Consider the following 17,918-nt stretch of genomic DNA (forward strand, 5'->3'; position numbering starts at 1 on the left):
CAAAGATTTAGCTAAAAGCATGTATTTCAGTGCAGCTGTGAGAAGAACTCTACATTCATTCCTGGGTGTGTTTTAGTACTGAATATCAGCAGTATTTCTCATTAAGAAATTAAATGAGAGGCCTCACAGTGACTGCCTCAGCTGATCTTTTATTTTTGTTTAAATTCAGACCACTCTGAAAATGACAAAAAGGAACAAAGAAAATGAAGGGACTGGAGGCCATACAGTTTCTACCAGGGAGCAGAACATTTTGGCTATCCAAAAATAGCGATAAAAGGATGGAACAGTGATTGAGACCCAATATATATAATATGGGGAAAGTATTTAACATACAAGTATTCTAGCAGAGAAAGACAGGAGGAAGTCGCATATGTTTCTACCTGCTAACTGGGACTCTGAAAATAAGTCGTAGTGAATCAAGATGTGCATATGTGTATTAGACTTTAAAACAGCTGAAAACTAACGCCTTACCTTAAAGTCAACAATTAGCCCGAGTTACTGTATCATCACTGCAAATCAAACTTCTCCCCACTAAAAACTGTTCCATGTTGGTGGGGGTCTTAGACAGGGACCCTCCGTTAAAATCTATAGCTCAGTGGTTTGAGCATTGGCGGGGCCACTTAGGGATCTGGGGCAAAAATCAGTACTTGGTCCTGCTAGAGAAGGCAGGGGGCTGGACTCGAGGTCCCTTCCAGTTCTATGAGATAGGTATATCTCCATATATGTTATATTAATTTATGTTTTAATTTAACTTCTATTTTTATCTTTAACCATTCAGTAACCACCAAGCACACATCTTTGATTCAACATCCATTCTTAAGCAAAACCATCCAATCTCAGCTATTTAGCTGCATATCATACTGTTGGACCTTTATGTGTTGTAATGGTCTTAGTATTTATAAAGTTGCCATTGCAGAAGTATCTAGACAACAGAACCGTAAAACTCTTATTTTCCCTTTATTCTTGTTTGTATATATACACATTTGCAGCTCTTTGATCTTTGTACACACATACACACACACACACACACTCTCACACTCTAAAATTTCATTCAAAAATATACTATTAAATTACATGGGTAAAATCTTGTGCATAGCTACCTATACACTGGTATTAGCATTTGGACATTTTGGGCCACTGCTGTAAATTTTGTCTATTGCTATTATTAGCTCATCTGACATTGTCTTACATAATATAGCACAACATATCACATCAGTTCTAATGTTTTATAGTTCAAAGAAACTATCTTAATCATAATCCATTGTGATTCTGTGCCATTATAATTGATTCAAAATACTGCTCATATTCAGAAAAACTAAAAAAGTTTTTGCAAATGGGTTTGCAAGAATAAATATTAATAAAAGCTAGCCAAGTTGTATGTTTATATTAAAAATCTATGCAAGAACACAGAAAACAGGAAAAATTATGACTGAAATAAAATATGAGAAGAAATGGATAACTGCAGAAAGGATACGTAAGCAAGGCAGAAGCAGCATAAACAAAGGCTGGCTCTGGCACTATTAGAAGAGAACCTACTTGCTCTAACACAGAAAGAAAGTGTTAACTTACAGTCAAAGGACAATCAAGGATGTTAACAGTGTTCGCTACATCAAGCTAATGGTATTAGGTCAGAGTGCAGAGGTGAGAAGGGAAAAAAGTGATTGAAGACCAGAGAATCCTTGTTAGAGCTTTATTTTTATTTCTATTATATTTATTTCTATTTCTAAACAATTACTCCTTCCATGAGGAATACATGGAAGAATCCCTTCTCCATCCAAAGGAAAAATCATGGAATCGTTTAAAAAAGTGGGATAGCAGCATGTCCACTTTGCCCTTCGAATCTTTTAGTTTCCCGATGTAACACAACTGAGATGTTACTTTTATTGGGACCTCCTTTCGGCTCATTGTTTGTCCCTCCTACAATGGGTTATGGTCCATTAACAAAAATGATTCTTACTGAAGAAAATCACTCTCTGACTCCAGCAGAGCTGCACAGATTTACACCAACCGAGTGGCCTACGTTTTAGAAATAAATTCTTGAGGTCTTTCATTATTACAAGATTAGACAAAGTTCTCCATAGTAATCTTCAGCATCACTTCTTAATACACTGGAACTAACAAACAATAAAACTATACATTTCAAAAGAGTTTTTTAAATGTGTCATTTTGTGCCTCAAACACTTTTGGCTTTCTTCTGCTATTGCGACAAAGTTCTTTTTTTTTAAATAACCATTGTCCAGCATTATCCCTGATAGGAGTAAAGTAACAAGGGAGTTTTCCTTTCAAAAACTTTGTTTCTTTACATTACAGAGCCAGACAAAAGAAAATAGGATAGTCACACGTCACTACTAGAAAGTTAGCTATATTTTTTTATTACAGTGTAGTCAACTAAACAGAGTCGGATCCTCATACTGCAGCTTATGGGAGTTTGCCAAAGCCTCGGGCATTGTGCAGCATTTTTATATAAAATTGTATGGTCCCTTGGAGGAGTTTACAGTGCAAATTCTGGCAATCATAAGTTTTCCACACTTTCCAGTTCACAGCACTACACCTGCTGTGTTATTGATATAAAAGTAATATAGCATCACACCGTGAACCCAGGTGTAAATTCCAAGCCACATTCTTCACAATTGTTAGTGAAATCCTTTGTACTATTATGCCCAGTGTGGTCTGGTTTTGACAATATGATTTTTCAGTTCACTACTTCACATACATCAACTATCAGCAACGGCAACTGGACCTGGAAATCCAAGTCCAAGCAGCAAAACAATTAAATGAACTATGATTGCATAACCTCATTATTTTGCCTCAGAGATGTAGAATGCAATCAAGGTTAGCCTTTAAACCTATGTTAAAGTTAATAGAAACTTTCCCTTTCTTGGATATATGGACTAATACTTAACCACAACACATAAAGGGTCAAGGTTCTGACCACTTAAACACTTTAAAGACCCCAGGAAATTTTCTGCAAATGGGGATGTTAACCCCAGCCTCCTGGCCAAATGTCTAGTCAGGTAATTATTTTCTACCTACCAGAATCTCCCTCTGCAGTTTCATTAGGTTGCAGTGGTGTTCTTCTCTCTATATTATGTAATATTAAAGACAGCAAGGATCCACTACAAAGCGTGGCAGCAATTATGGTGGGTGAAATGATTCCTATGTATCCCTTACCACCCTCACAGGAGTGTTGTGAAGCTTAATTAGCGTCTGCAAAGCACTTTGAGATACTCAGTGCCTTCCAACTATAGGAGAGCTGATTTCAGAAGCATGCAGCAACTTTTCTTTTGACTTAACAGAGACATTAAATTAAGTTAAAAAATGAAGGAAACAAAAAACTTTCCATGAAAGTTACATTGAAAAATCCACTTCTTATAAAAAATGATTTTTTGACTCTTTCTAGTATTTTGGCACTTAAATAATTGGCCTGAGTTTCAACAGTGTTGAACAAGCAGCACCTTCACATCAGATACCAGTGATGTGTCTCCACTAGAGTTCCTGCAATTACTACCACTGGGGAGAAATTCTAAGAAAAGTATCTAGTAGCCCAGGCTAATATCTTAATAAACATAATGCACCTGCTCCCACATACCAGACATTACACTCCATCTCCGTTTAACATGGAGCAGCAGTCTTGAAATATTTCCATTGTAGGCTTCTGAATTTTAGCACTAAGTTAGCTAAGTGGAACATTATTACAGTTAAGCAACTCACACATAGACATTTTGTTTTCGAGCTATGATATAAAAAAGGAATTCCCCTTTTAAACAACAATCTGAAAAAAAACAGTTTACAAAAAAAGAGTATGATGTTACAGAGTGTGTTGGCAAAAATTTCAATGCACTAAATAACCACAGCAGTAAATGTAAACACCAAAGAGTGCAGTTTTCTAACACAATCAATACAGTTTATCTGAAGCTAAATTACATCAGAAAAGCTCAACAGGCCTGATTCACACCAGTGTAAGGCAGAAATGACTTCACTAAACTGTATGGAAGTACACCAGTGTACAATAAGCAGGTCCCATATCAGCTCTAGACAATGGTAACAAAAGTGCGAAGGGAGACCATAGCAGAGATGTAGATAAGCTGCCAAAAGTAATCAGACTCTGCTATAGGTCTGCAGATGAACATCAAAAACCAACAACTCACCTGCCTCTTGTCATCAGGTGCTTTAAGGAAAAGTGCATTTATTACTGCAATCGTGTAGGTTTGGATTTCTTGATCTGTCCTGTGTGGAACATGATTGTAATAATTATGGCAGATGGTATATGGATACAAGCTTTAGAAATTATTTTTTTCTTATTGTGTTATCTGAGAACAGAAAATTAAGCTGAAGACACAAAATATTCAGTAAATAAGCCTGCTAATCAAGGATTAAAGTATTTGTATGTAATACACATTTTAAATTAATAGAAAGCTCCTGAATTTATCTAACACCCGGTATTACTGTAGACAGCTTTTGCCTAGCCATCCAACCATTATTTATCCAAAGCACATTCAATTTAAGAAATTTTTCCTTCCCAACCTCACCCTCAGCAAGGGATGCTGTTCTACCCTACTAATTTTCCAACAATGGTACACAAATGGATCCATCTGCATCCTAACATTACTCACCATTAATGGGGTGTCAGCTCCATTTCCCCCCTTCCATTCAGCCATATAGAAGCTACTACACAACCAGTTTAGCCAGAACTGGTGATATACAATGGACAATACCACAACATCTATTACAAGTTGTTTGGCCATTGTTAGCTGAGGCTGAATGTAATCTATCTCAGAGACTATATGTAAAAGCTGTTCTCTTTACAACTCTAATTTTAAACACAGTGCTCGTTCAACAGTCATTATCTAGGATACTCACCCCTGAAGATGTGGGATTAACTGGCCAATTGTGATCTCCTGGGCTACCTTCTGGTACAGCTCATGGCTATTGAGCACCATTGACTCCAGGATTGCTAATGACCGTTGCAAGATAGAGATGTCCGCGGCAAATTTGTTCACATAACTTGCTATCTACAAATTTAAACATTTGATTAATTCATATCTTGTTTACATGCACAGGGAAAGGGAAGGGGGGAAAGGCTGGATTCAAAAGCAGAAGGGACAATTTGTGTAGATGCTAGTTGTTAGATGTGCATAAATGAATACTAGGAAAGTATCAACCAGTTGTGTTTATTAACATCAGAATACATTGAAGCAAATAATGAGCCAGATTCTCGGCTGATGTATAGATTTGTTTAAATCAATGGCGCTATACCAATTTACACCAGCTAAGTATCTGGCCAATGTTCAAACATCACATGTTGTATGAAATCACCACTGAAAAATTGTAAGAGGATGTTTTGGAAAGAGCGGGGGAGGAATATTTTATCCTTCCTAACGTAATAATCCAGCTTGGGCATTTTTTATCTTTTATTGGACCCCTTTCTGTTGGTGAGAGAGACAAGCTTTCGAGCTTACACAGAGCTCTCCTTTGGCTCACTGGTAGAACAACAGCTGGGCAGAAGTGACTAAAGCAGCAGCAACCTTCCCAGTGAAAACTGCCTTCCTCTAGCATAATCTACATGTTTTCCCTCTATCATCCCATGACTTCCAGTGCAAAAGAAAACCAACCTCACTCAAAACTTATCTCCATCTTACCATTTTTAATTGAGCCGGCATGGCTGGCTCTAAATGTGGTTTGCTTCCACGTGCATGATGGTAAAAACTCCTAGTAACTACTGTCAGCTAATAAGTGTTTCATCCCTACTGCAGGTGGAGGGCAACACACAGTTGTCTTCTTGTAACCAACTCAGCACACTGTTTTTGCAGAGTGGCTATCACACCCCTCCCCATACCTATGTAACCAGTGTGGCTCTGCAGCAGAACATGTTAGACTGCATCATCCTGCATGCTGCTGATGTACTGTGTACATGTCCTCTAGGAACTCTGCCTTCTGCTGAGGACCTATGGGAGAACAGCCCAGATTTTCCCAGAATGCACGGACATAAGCATGATTAAGCAGAATGATACCTGAAGATGCACCAAAGTTGTTTTGATAGCCAAAAAATTGCTCCATGGGGACAAACTGAATCTTACAAGCAGTAACTGTTAAGGTGATTGTGTCTCTAACCAGTTACAAAATCATGGTTAAAAGCTATAGCATTGATAAAGCCTTAAGTTTTGTGCTTGTGAAATTTTGAGTGGAAGCAGAAGGAGGAAAGCAGCTATTTTTGTACAGGATTATTGTGTGCATTGTAGGCATCGAAACAAAGAGAAGAAAAAAAATCTGCTATGCTGCTGCTCCTGCTACAGTCTCCCACTCCCACCCTCTACCCCATTACTCTCTGCATGAGTTTGTGCTCCTGCAGATGACACAGTGGGTGTTCCTCAATCAGTAGTCAGTGGGGTGACCACTGGTCCAAATGTCTGTTGTGAACTTAAATATCCCCACAGTTCTTTTACTGAAAGGCACTAAGCTGAATGCCCATATTTTTACCTACTTTGCATTAAAGCAAGAGGAACATGGGATGCATATGATGGAATTTAAGTCAGGCAGCCAGGATACAAAGATCAACATTGCAGAGAAGTGAACACAGGGGTAAGTTGTGGAAAGTATAATCAAGTGACAAGAGTAGGAGCAACAGAAGAGAGCTAGCCTTTGTCTATACTGAGATTTCAGCCATCAGTGCAGCTGCATCAGTGCAAACCCCTAGTATAGACATGATTTACACTGGTATATTATGATTTACATGGGTCCCGCTTACCATGCATGGTTTCAAACTGGGTAAAATGTGCCAATGGAAATCATGCTTCACTGGTGTAAATCACATCTATATTAGGGCTTTAAATTAATGGGGATATCCCATCTCCTAGAACTGGAAGGGACCTTGAAAGGTCATCGAGTCCAGCCCCCTGCCTTCACTAGCAGGACCAAGTACTGATTTTGCCCCAAATCCCTAAGTGGCCCCCTGGTGCAGCTACACTGGTGGCTGAAATCCCATTGTAGACAATGCCTTAACTAGGGTTACCATATGTCTGGATTTTCCTGGACATGTCCAGCTTTTTGGTCCTCAAATCCCCGTCCGGGGGGGATTGCCAAAAAACCAAACATGTCCTGGAAAATGCCGGCATCCCTGCCCCAGTCCCCGGCTTACCTGAGCGGCTCCGGCAGGCTGCGAGCTGCAGGTGGATTCCCTGCTGCGGCCACGGCTGCTATTGCTCCCCCCAGACACCTCAGCTCTGTATAGCTGAAGAGCCGAGCTGCCCGAGCGCTACCAGCTTCATGGTTTGCCGGGCAGCCCCCAGACCTCCAGACCCACTGCGCCCCCGGCCGGGCGCTTCCCCAGCGCAGCCGGAGCCCGGGAGGGGAAGCGCCCAGCCGGGGGCGCAGGGTCTGAAGGTCTGGGGACTGCCCGGCAAACCATGAAACCGGTAGCGCTTGGGCAGCTGTTTCGTGTGGCTGGGAGGGAGGAGGGGGAATGCAGGGCACTCAGGGGAGGGGGCAAAGTTGGGGCGGGGACTTTGGAGAAGGGGCAGAGTTGGGGCGGGGCCGGGGAGGGGGCGGAGTTGGGGCAGGGACTTTGGGGAAGGGGTGGAGTTGGGGCGGGGAAGGGGTGGGGCCAGGGCCCCGTGGAGTGTCCTCTTTTTTAAAACCTTAAATATGGTAACCCTACCTTAACCAAAACTACTCTTCTGCTCCCCAGCCAGAATCCCTTTTCGTTGTTGCAAATGTGCAGCCAGAGCATAACAGAATGGTTTGCACACAGAGGCTGCATCTACACTACACACCACTGGCAGCAGAAAGCACACTGTGGTGTGTAGCTACAAGTGTCAGTGAAAGTCTCTGGCAGCGGAGAAAGACTTCAGCAGCTCCCCACTCCCAGAGCCCTTCACTGCAGTGAGGAAAAGCTCTGGCAGGGGAGAGACAGCTGGGAAAGGTTGCTGGAGTCTTTCCCTGGGGCAGAGGAAGGGTTCCAGTAACAGGGAGTCAGCAGGACACTAAAAATAGCAGTGTACATGGGAAGGACTGCTTGGGGGAACAGAGAATCGTGTGGGTATGTACTCGAGTACATACGCACACCCTTCACACGTATCTTTACTCAACTTGCTTAAGCCATGCTTCACCATCTACACTGCTATTTATATCCATGCTTGGTGCACTACATGCATAGGTACACTACATGCCACCCAAAGAAGAGTGCAGTGTAAGACACATCCTTACAGACCAGTCATATGCTGCAGTCATCAAAAATTTTGCTGAAATGAAACATTTTGTACAAAGCAGTGAATGTTCATGGAAACTCCACACACACACACACACACACACACACACACACACACACACACACACACACACACACACACTTCAACTGGTTTTAAATTTCCATAAAAGATTTCACAGCTCTGCCTAGCTCCTGGGTGAATTAAGGGAAACTGAGGCATGGAGATTGAAGTCCCAGTTAATCAAGGCACTTAAAAACGTGCATAACTTTAAGCATTTGAGTAGCCCCACTGGGGTGCTGAAGTGCCTTGCTGAATCAGGTCCTAAATGTCTTGTTTAAGAGGACACATGAAATCAGGGCTTTCGTCCCATCACCAAATAGAAGGGGGAAAAACAAATGGCAACTTTAATTGCAACAGAACTGTGACAGAAGGCAAAAAGCATCAGGTCCTTTAAACAGCAATCTGTTCATTAGTTACTGCCTGGAACATTTTGATGTCAGTATAGATATTGAAGGAGCTGATATGGTGTGGTTCAAATGCCAGTCCTCCTGCAGAATAAGTTTTTCAAGTTATTATCTTATTTTCAAATAGAGGACTGTTATTATTGCATTTGACTAGCGAACAACAAACTGTATGTAGTAAAAAAGACAGCTATTTTTCCTGGTGCCATCCTCTTCCCGTGCAGCAAATTTTAGAAAAGGAGAGTAAACAATTCAACGGGATCAAGGGCATCCTCATTACAGAGAGTTATGAAACAGTCATGATATTTATAGCTTAAAAGTTGTTTAAAATGTCTTGAATAGGCTGAGATTTTCCCAAGATGCCTAGAGGATTTTGACACACAAATACCATTGATCATCATGAGAACTGTACATACAAATCCTTTAGGTGGCTTTGAAAACCTCAACCTAAAAGAACTGCAGTGTCAGCAGTGTGAGAGAAGACAGCAGGCAGGAGGGAAAGGACTGTTGCTGACACCCAGTACTGGAAGAAAGCCATATGCAGAGTATAAAAGATGGTGAAAAATTATATTATATAGGCTATTTTTTCTCTTGGTATAAAAACTTACACATTATAAATATAGTATAAGGAAAAGACATTTTTCTCTCCCACTGAAATTAATTTCTTTGAAAACATTATTTGGACAATATGAATTATTCTTTTAATACCAGTTTGAATGACACCTATTTCAATGCAACCGTATGCATTCAGATGTTGGAACTTGCATTGCATTTAGCTTGTTGTTCATTCTACATGACTAAGACAATGTAGAGGTTCCTCTAAGTTCTCTTGAGGCTTCTGCCTTTGAAGTTAGATGTTTTTTCACTTTAACTTTTCCCTTCCAGCTTTGCCTCCGTCTAGTAGAGAAAAGCTCTTCACAGGGGCAGGGCTTACGTGCCCCCCTAGCTTAGCAGTAGATCTTCAGCCCCCATATCTGCACTGTCAGTGGTCACGCCAGCCCACCAGCAACTTCAAAGGGACTGGCTGGTGCTAGTGAAGCAACAGATTCCCATGAGAGAGAAGGAAGGCCCTAGCCCTGATCCCTGGCATGCACTGAAGGTGATGGGGCTCCACGTGGGTGCAGAGGTCCATATGCACATAATACATTGCACGGCTGGGTCATAACTATGCACCTTTCCTGCATCTCTGCTTTTCTCCTTTTCTATTTTCTCCCCTCTCCCATTCTTCCTTATTCTTTCTATTGATCCCTTCTCTGTTCACTCTTTTCTTCCTTCTCCTTGCCAGGATGGCTGAGTTAGGTGCCTCACTAGGCAGGAACACATTTTTAATAGGTTGCCCAAGGGCATTTACCGATTAGGAATGTTGGGCCCAGAATACACGGCACACATACCAATATCAGGCAGTGCACTTGCTAGCTTTTCCTGTAATTACTTTGTATCCTGCAGGGCAAAGGAAGAGGTTGGATAAGAAATTAATTTTATTTGGTTGACAAGATAGCATTTGTGGGCTTTGTACTCATTTGTTAGTGGGCTCTTCCAAACACAAAGGACGTGTCTTATATAAGTCTGTTACAAAACAGTTGCATTCTATTCTTTATAGTGGAAAAATGTAAAATAAAACTACCAAACCTATAAGATTTTTTAAAAACAGAAAAAGATATGCAGTAAGACATATTCAATAACTGTTTGGAAATCTGTCTGTAAATATCTGTGTCCCAGACACTTAAATAGGACACTCCACCTTGCTCAAAAGTGACACTATCAGGTGATGAGTGACAGAAATTCTGTTCTGGGTTAACCATGTAACCCAACTGACTTTAATGAAGTTACATGAGTGCAAAAGAGCACATGTTGGAGCCCATATTTTTAAAAATCAAATGTCTTGACTGCTCACAAATAATAGTTTTGATTATGAAAATTGATTTTTTAAATTCTAGTTCTCTTTTCACTGTTCTGCTTATTTCCTGTTTTTGGAAATAACAGCTTGGACAGTGGAACTAAACTTGTCAGTTTCACTTAGGCAATAGTCATTTTCTAACCAAATTTAGATTGCAGACACTGCAGGGAAATGTCTCTAAGAAAGAAAGAAAAGTTTCCATGAGATATTTTAATATTATTGCTACAGTTATTATTTTGTGAAAATATTACTATTCGTTTTTAGTCTTTTTATAAGATTATTTTGGGTCACGTTTGTCCCAATAGTATCTTTTTCATGAGACAATGTCATCTTAATAAAAAACAGCTCTACTTTTTTTTTTTTTTTTAAGGTGTTAATATTTTAAGCAACACACGATTACTATAAATGAAAAAGATTAGAGGGGGAAAACACGCTTTTTTTCAGTTTGTTTAATTTGTGCATTTAGCAGTACTTTTGTATAATCAGTGTCACTGTTTCTATTATATCATCAGTTTTCCCGGTTTGTGTGGGGAGAGAAAAAACATTTAAAACAAGAACATTTGATTATAAAACAAGAGAAATTAGCAGGGTGACTCAAGAGCAGGTGTAGGTCCCAAAGCTACTTTTAACTCACTTTAGAGAGCGAAGGTGGGTGAAGTAATATATTTTATTGTATAAATGATGTTGGCGGAAAAGCCAAGGTTTCCAGTTACAAACCATTCTTCAGAGTCCTTTCATTTCAGTGTACAATACAACCAAACAAAAAAGGAAACATTCTGTCATTGTTCTTGGTTCAAGCCAAAGGAAGGCCTTGTCTTAAGTTTAAACTTTAGCTTACACTAAGTTGATATAAGCTACAATTAAGTCAAAGTGAGTGTCCACATAAGGGACCAATTTAACTAAAGTCAGTTTCTAAACCCATTTAATAAATCAATATCATTTTGTCATGTATGTAAGGCTTAAGAAAGGCATCACAGACTTGATCCTGTTCCACTGAAGTCAACAACCGTGAGACTTCAGTAGAAGTAGGTTCAGGCTCCACAACAACAAAAAATTTAGTCTGAAACAGCCCTTCTTCCTCATCCCCCACACACACTTTCAGAGACATATTTTGCTGACTTAATTACTATCTACCTGAATAAGAACATTTCTCTCCAAATGCTTAAAACTAAACACAAACTGACATTAAAAACATGCACTGTAGGATAGAAATTTACCTTTTTAATGAATGCCACCGAGAATGTATCCCATGATACAATCCCATGATCCATCAGCTCAACAAATGCAGTCAGTGTAAAGGACAACATATCTCCAAAGCTGGAAGAGACAGGAGTCATAACAACAGTTACCAGTAATGCAGCAGGGCAACGATAAAGGGAACAGTGGCAGGAAGCTCTTAGAAAGGCAAGACAAAAAAGCCAGAGACGTGTTAAGAGGTAGAAAGCAGAGCAAAAGAGGCCATGCAACGAAGATACTCCAAAACACGTTAGCATTGGCATCAAAGACTATCTCCTGGAAGAGACCAACTTGCATTTGTGAGAAAACTTCATGCAAAGGCCAAGAAAATCACCCAGTGCAGATTAAACCTCTCTTTTAGTCCACATTTTTAGAGCTGAGGGAGGAAATCAAGCTGAGTCCTCCTTTAGCAAATGAAGTGGACACTCCCATTTGAATGTCATCTCGCTTTTATACCAATGTGTCAGGTGTGTTCACAGAAAGTTAGTGAATTGTTAATTCCTTCTCTTCACAGGAGACAAATAGAGGAAGTATTTAGAAAGAGACTACCTGTGTTGTGCAGCAACTTTTCCAATAATTAATATTTAAAATCTATTTACAGAAGGAAGTCATTATTTAGGTTGCTCATAGGCAAAATTCTACCACCCTTACTCCTGCTGAGTAGCACCTCAAGAGTTGTCCACTGCAAAGTTGCACCAATTTAACTGAAGATGCAATTTAAAGTGGATTTAGTGAAACCAGAGCAAAAGGCTGTGTGGACATTTGTAAACTGAATTAATATCAATCTAATTTATATCAATTCATGGTAAGTCAATTAGGAACAGGGTTAAACTTAACCCAAATACCAGACTAAAATAAGTGTGTCTACACAGGATTTTGTCCCATTTAACTTTCAATTTAAAAACTGATTTAAGTTAAGCCAGTTAACTTGTGTGCAGTCAAGGCCTGGGTGCATCAGCAGCCCTATTGGTTTCAGAGGGGCCATTCATAAAGTAAGGGACTACTCAGCACGAGTGGTCGTGGCAGAACTAGGTCCTAAATGAGGTGACATGATCCTTCAAGGTACTGAGCACTCTGCCACTGATCCAGCAACATACTGAAGCATGTGATTAACTTAAAGCACAAGAGCATTCCCATTGACTGCAGTGTGACTTCTCAAGCACTGAAAGTTAAGCACATGCCTAAGAGCAACCTGGTCAGCACCATTCAGAAATGAGCCCAATATCCTGGTGGCAGTTAAGGGAAATTTGATTCATAATCCTTACTGGTATATTTGTTTTGTTTTACAAATCCTGCACCAACTAAGACAAATTGGTTATCATCTGCTCAAAGGGGAGGATGAACCTGATACCGAGGAATGAGACAAAGTCTATAGGAAGGATCACTGTTGCAACTAGCATTGTTTACTGGAAAAATTGGGGACTACCGTGTTAATCTAGCATTAAGTGGTATTTTAACTTATCCAAAAATATAAAACTTCTATCTTTATTACAGCCTTAGGTTGAAATATTTGAAGGACATTAGTTTTTAGGTCCATCTTGCATCTCTTACATGTGCTTGCTTTGGACAACTTTTTGTCCTGTTAAATATTAAGTGCTTTTTCAGAGCTGGGGGACTTCACCTACACAATTAAAAAAAGAGAGACAGCATTGGTCTAAATCTAAATGGCTCCATCCTATTGCAGTGACATTGTAAAATTAAAGAAATATCTTACAACTTCTTAGTTTTGTGAACAAGTAATATTCTAAATACTATTTAAAGGTGGAAACCAATGCAGAGTTCAGGTAAACATCTGTGAAGGGAAAGATTTTGGAATCCCTTACATTCCCAAGGCATGGTCTACACTTAAAATTTAGGTTGACATAGCTGAGTCAGTCAGCAGTGCCCAATGTAACAATGCTGACTTAGCACCCAGTGTAGACACATTATTCTATCAACCTAGCTACTGCTGCTCGGGTAGGTGGTGTTCTTACACTGATGGAAAACCCCTTCCATCAATATAGGCTATGTTTACACTAGAGAATTATGCTGGATCGCTACAGCAATCTATTATAAATGATTAGTAAATCTAGGCTACATTAAATGTAAAGGCCTTTGCCTTAAGAAAATATAAAAGAAGATTGTATACTTCTGTTGCTTCTTTATGTTGTATAAATAAATTCTGGTAGATTGTTGACACAGAAAAACGTAGAGGCAATGTTCTGCTTCCTTTTTATTGTAGAAATCCACATCTTATCTACCCTGGGAGACTCTATAGCAGTTGGAGAGCTTGTGAAATTTTAACATCACAAAAAAGTGGAAGATGAACAATTGAGAAGAGATATTTAGGTCACTCTGTTTAAAGTTCTTTGGGGTTTGGTTTTTTGTTGTTGTTTTTTTTTTGTTTGTTTATTTGTTTGCTTGCTTTTGGTAACACTTACTCAATGCCAATGCCTAAATGGCACTTGGGAGAAAGATACAGTTGTTAAAGATTCAGTACACCTGCCTCTCCAATTAAGGTGTGAGCTCTTGTAACACACATCTCCAAGAAGTCCTCCACTAAATCACAAAAGATCAGATTTGACATTTCTGAGTAAAAAAAGCAAGCAAAATTCATATTGAACATAGTAGCTTCATTTAGCTTAAAGTTAAACCAATTTAATGACACCCTAATTCTGAATGAGTGTCTGCACAGGGGTTTAATAGGATTTAACTACTCTACTTTAAATTCACACCTTTAGTTAATTTGGGTTAGCTTTCCTGAGTCCAAGCTTGGGTGGCTTCCCGAGCTCGGACTCAGGTGCAACACCATCTGTCCTGCAACGTCCACATTGCTATTTTTAGGATGCTAGCTCAAACTGAGCTAGTGCAAGTCTGTCTACCTGAGCTGGAAAGCACACCTCCCAGCCGCAGTACTCACATACCCTAAGAGGGAAACCCTCTAGCTTGAGTAGCCAAGCTGTGTGTACAGAAGAGACCCTGCTGGGATTAGAGGAAAGAATTCAGCCTTACAGTTGCAATATCCCCAGTGGTAGGTGGAATTTTCCAGCCCCTACCTCCAAAAAATCTGTCTGCCAGATTGCAAGGACCCACAGAAGAGAGAGAAACCACTGCTGTGTGGCACAAATGGAGAGCGCATCCTTCCAGCATACACTCTAAGAATTCTGCATGATCACCAAAACCATGCTGCGCCTGCGTGGGTGGTGGAAGGGACTGGTCCCCAAAATGAAAAACATAAACAGTGCTTCATGTAATGAGTCTGCATTCCTCTGAATCTTTGGAAGTTAAAGCTAACACTTGTTAACTACAAAATTCTCATCCTACCCCACTAGGTGTCACTATAGCACTTCAAATAATTACCGGAGAGGCAAAAAGAGCTCTAATGTTGGAACTACACAAGTAGAAATAAAAAATAAAATCCATGTCAACATAAACATACATCAGTAGGAGCATAATATTATCAAAGTATTGAACAGCCACTGGTAAGCTTAACAGATGAGTATCAGAAATAGCACAGCCAAGCAACGAAAGCAGTCCCAAGAATAATTAATTGGCAAGTTAAGATTTGAGCAGTGTATTAAAGCCTGGATCATCGATTCATTTTTTTTTTTTTTTAAGTTTACAAAAAATGGTTAACCTTTGCAGGTGGAATTAACTTAAATTCCCAAGCAAAATATAAACTTAGTTTCATTATTTTATACTAATACATTCACACAGACATATACACTCAGACCATTAAGAGAGGCAGATAGTATAATGGCTGCAAGAAACTTCATGGAAATCCAGGTTTGTCCAGAACAGTAATCCAAGAGAATAAATAGCATATGCCATCTAATACAAAATATCATCCCACCAGTGCTTCATTCATATTGAATCAGTAGGAAGAAGGATCTTTTTCTATACACATTTGTGCCAAGATCTTTCAGGACTATTTTACATCTCATGAGGCACAACCAGACCCTTTCAGCCTTTGCAAAATGATTTAGCAATCTAGTGTTAATTCCTGATGAAGATGCTGTTAGCGTATGCCATCACAATAAGGATGATATAGGTTTTCTTTAATGATCAAAGACTCAGGTAAATATAATCTCCTATCCTGCTAACACTGAGATTTTAATGAAGACTGAGATCAACAAAATTACACCACTCTGTTGATGCAAGCTGTACCACTCTGTTGATGCAATACTGGATGGTATTCATTCTGAACTTTGATCTTTGCCACCTAAATCCCAGCATGTGATGCACCTATAGGTCCCTTACTGAAAAGTCAGTCAACCATCTCATTATTTGAGACTTTTTTTGTGCATATCAGAGCAAAATCTGTGAATCATTTTACTTTCCTGAAAATTTACTGCATTCTCATGATTATGAAACTGAAGAAACAATTCGAGATATTTGGTTTTCCCTGCTAAGAAAATGAAAGGAATGTTTCCCTCCTTTTTCTGCACACATTCATGTTACTATTATATCTACATTAGAGAAACAACTATGGGCAAAAACACTAGTTACAATATGTCACTCTTCGCACATGTATACATGATGTGTCTGAGATTGTTAAAGCTGTCTAAGAAATTTGGATTTCCAATTAAAATAAATTAAAATTAATGGGAATTGGACATCTAGCCCCTTCACCCCCAGACAGCTCTATATTCACATACATACACACTGGAACAATATATTCCCACCAGGCATGATAATGCTGTGATGGAAAGCTACTGAGATCTTTTGATGACTCTTTAAACTAAGGGCTTGCCTACACTTCAAACACTACAGCATCACAGCTGCAGCCACCTACGTCAACGGGAGGGATTCTCCCAATGGCGTAAGTAATCCACCTCCCTGGGAGGTGGTAGCTAAGCTGACCGAAGAATTGTTCGGTCACCATAGTGCGGTCTACACTGGGGGTGAGGTTGGCTTAACTACCTCACTCAGGGGTGTACATTTTTTCACAGCCCTGAGCGATGTAGTTGGGTCAACCTAACTGTTTAGCGTAGACCAGGCCTTAGTGACTCAAAAGTGTTTTTGCTGTCATGTGGACACAAAGATAGCATTATAATGCATAGGTGGGGATGTATCGAGTCATATGATCTGTGGTAAGGGTAAAAGATACATGGACAGGGCTGGACATTAACTGTTAATTGTCACTAGTGGCTAGGATACCAGCTCACCAAATATAGCGGCTGTGGGAAATTCACTTGCCCCTCAAGACAATTCTAGAAGGGGTGGATAGAAGCACAAAGGCAGCACCAGAAAGGCAGTTGATCTATACCTGGGATGGAGGGAAGGCTGCAGGGACAATAATTGCTGTAACTCAAGAGGAGGCCAGGCAAGGGAAGCAAATCCATGACTCAAAAGCCAAGGGAAGAAAGGTACTAATTTCAAGCCCTGTATAAAGTACTTGTGCTTACAGTGGAGTACTGAGCAGCTCAGGAAGTGTCAGTCTTATCTGCACAGATCATGAGCCTGATTCTGTGCTGACTTGCACATTGTGTAATCATTCTCAAAGTGAACGTAAATTGCTACCAAACGAGACTGATAGCCCTTCAGACAGCCACATTGCGCAGGTGAGAACTACTAAATAAGGTGTAACAGAGGGTCCTAAATGTTGCTTTTTACAGATTCAGACTAACACGGCTACGCCTCTGATAAATAAGGTGTGAGGCAGTTGCCAAGTGTTTTCTGTGGCTCATGAGCTGCATGCGGCTCTTTTACAGTTAAAATGCAGCTCCGGGAGCCACCCATACGGACAGGGCGGCCCTGACCCCCCCCCTCCCACCCTCTGAACCCCTCTGTCCCAGCCCAGAGCACTCTCCTGTACCCCCAACCCCTCATCCCCAGCCCCATCCCAGAGCCTGCATCCCCAGCTGGCACCCGCACCCCCACCCCCCTGCCTGAGCCTGGAGCCCCCTCCTGTGCCCTGAAATCCTCATTTCTGGCCCCACCGCTGAGCCCGCGCCCACAGCTGCAGCCCTCACCCCTCCCTCACCCCAACCCCCAATTTCGTGGCATTCATGGCGTGCCATACAATTTCCATACCCAGATGTGGCCCTTCAGCCAAAAAGTTTGCCCGCCCCTGGCATAGCCGGATCTCTGCTGGAGGTTTTGTCAGCATAGCTATCGGTTAGGTGACACTCCTGACCA

The 17,918-nt window shown here is 40.5% G+C and overlaps 1 protein-coding gene across 3 annotated transcripts in view; it reads right to left on the minus strand.

Annotated features, from left to right (window-relative positions):
* The window catches only part of ELMO1 (engulfment and cell motility 1), a 471,086-nt gene that overhangs the window by 290,748 nt on the left and 162,420 nt on the right, over positions 1-17,918 (minus strand). For all 3 annotated transcript variants that reach the window (XM_005287366.4, XM_065587209.1, XM_042860355.2), the window contains 3 exons: positions 11,780-11,879; positions 4,861-5,012; positions 4,149-4,227 (listed from right to left, as the gene is read on the minus strand). In XM_005287366.4, the coding sequence (XP_005287423.1) occupies positions 4,149-4,227; positions 4,861-5,012; positions 11,780-11,879 (331 nt within the window). The remainder of the gene's footprint in view (positions 1-4,148; positions 4,228-4,860; positions 5,013-11,779; positions 11,880-17,918) is intronic.

This window comes from Chrysemys picta, chromosome 2 (assembly GCF_011386835.1).
Source record: "Chrysemys picta bellii isolate R12L10 chromosome 2, ASM1138683v2, whole genome shotgun sequence".
Taxonomy (NCBI): Eukaryota; Metazoa; Chordata; order Testudines; family Emydidae; genus Chrysemys; species Chrysemys picta.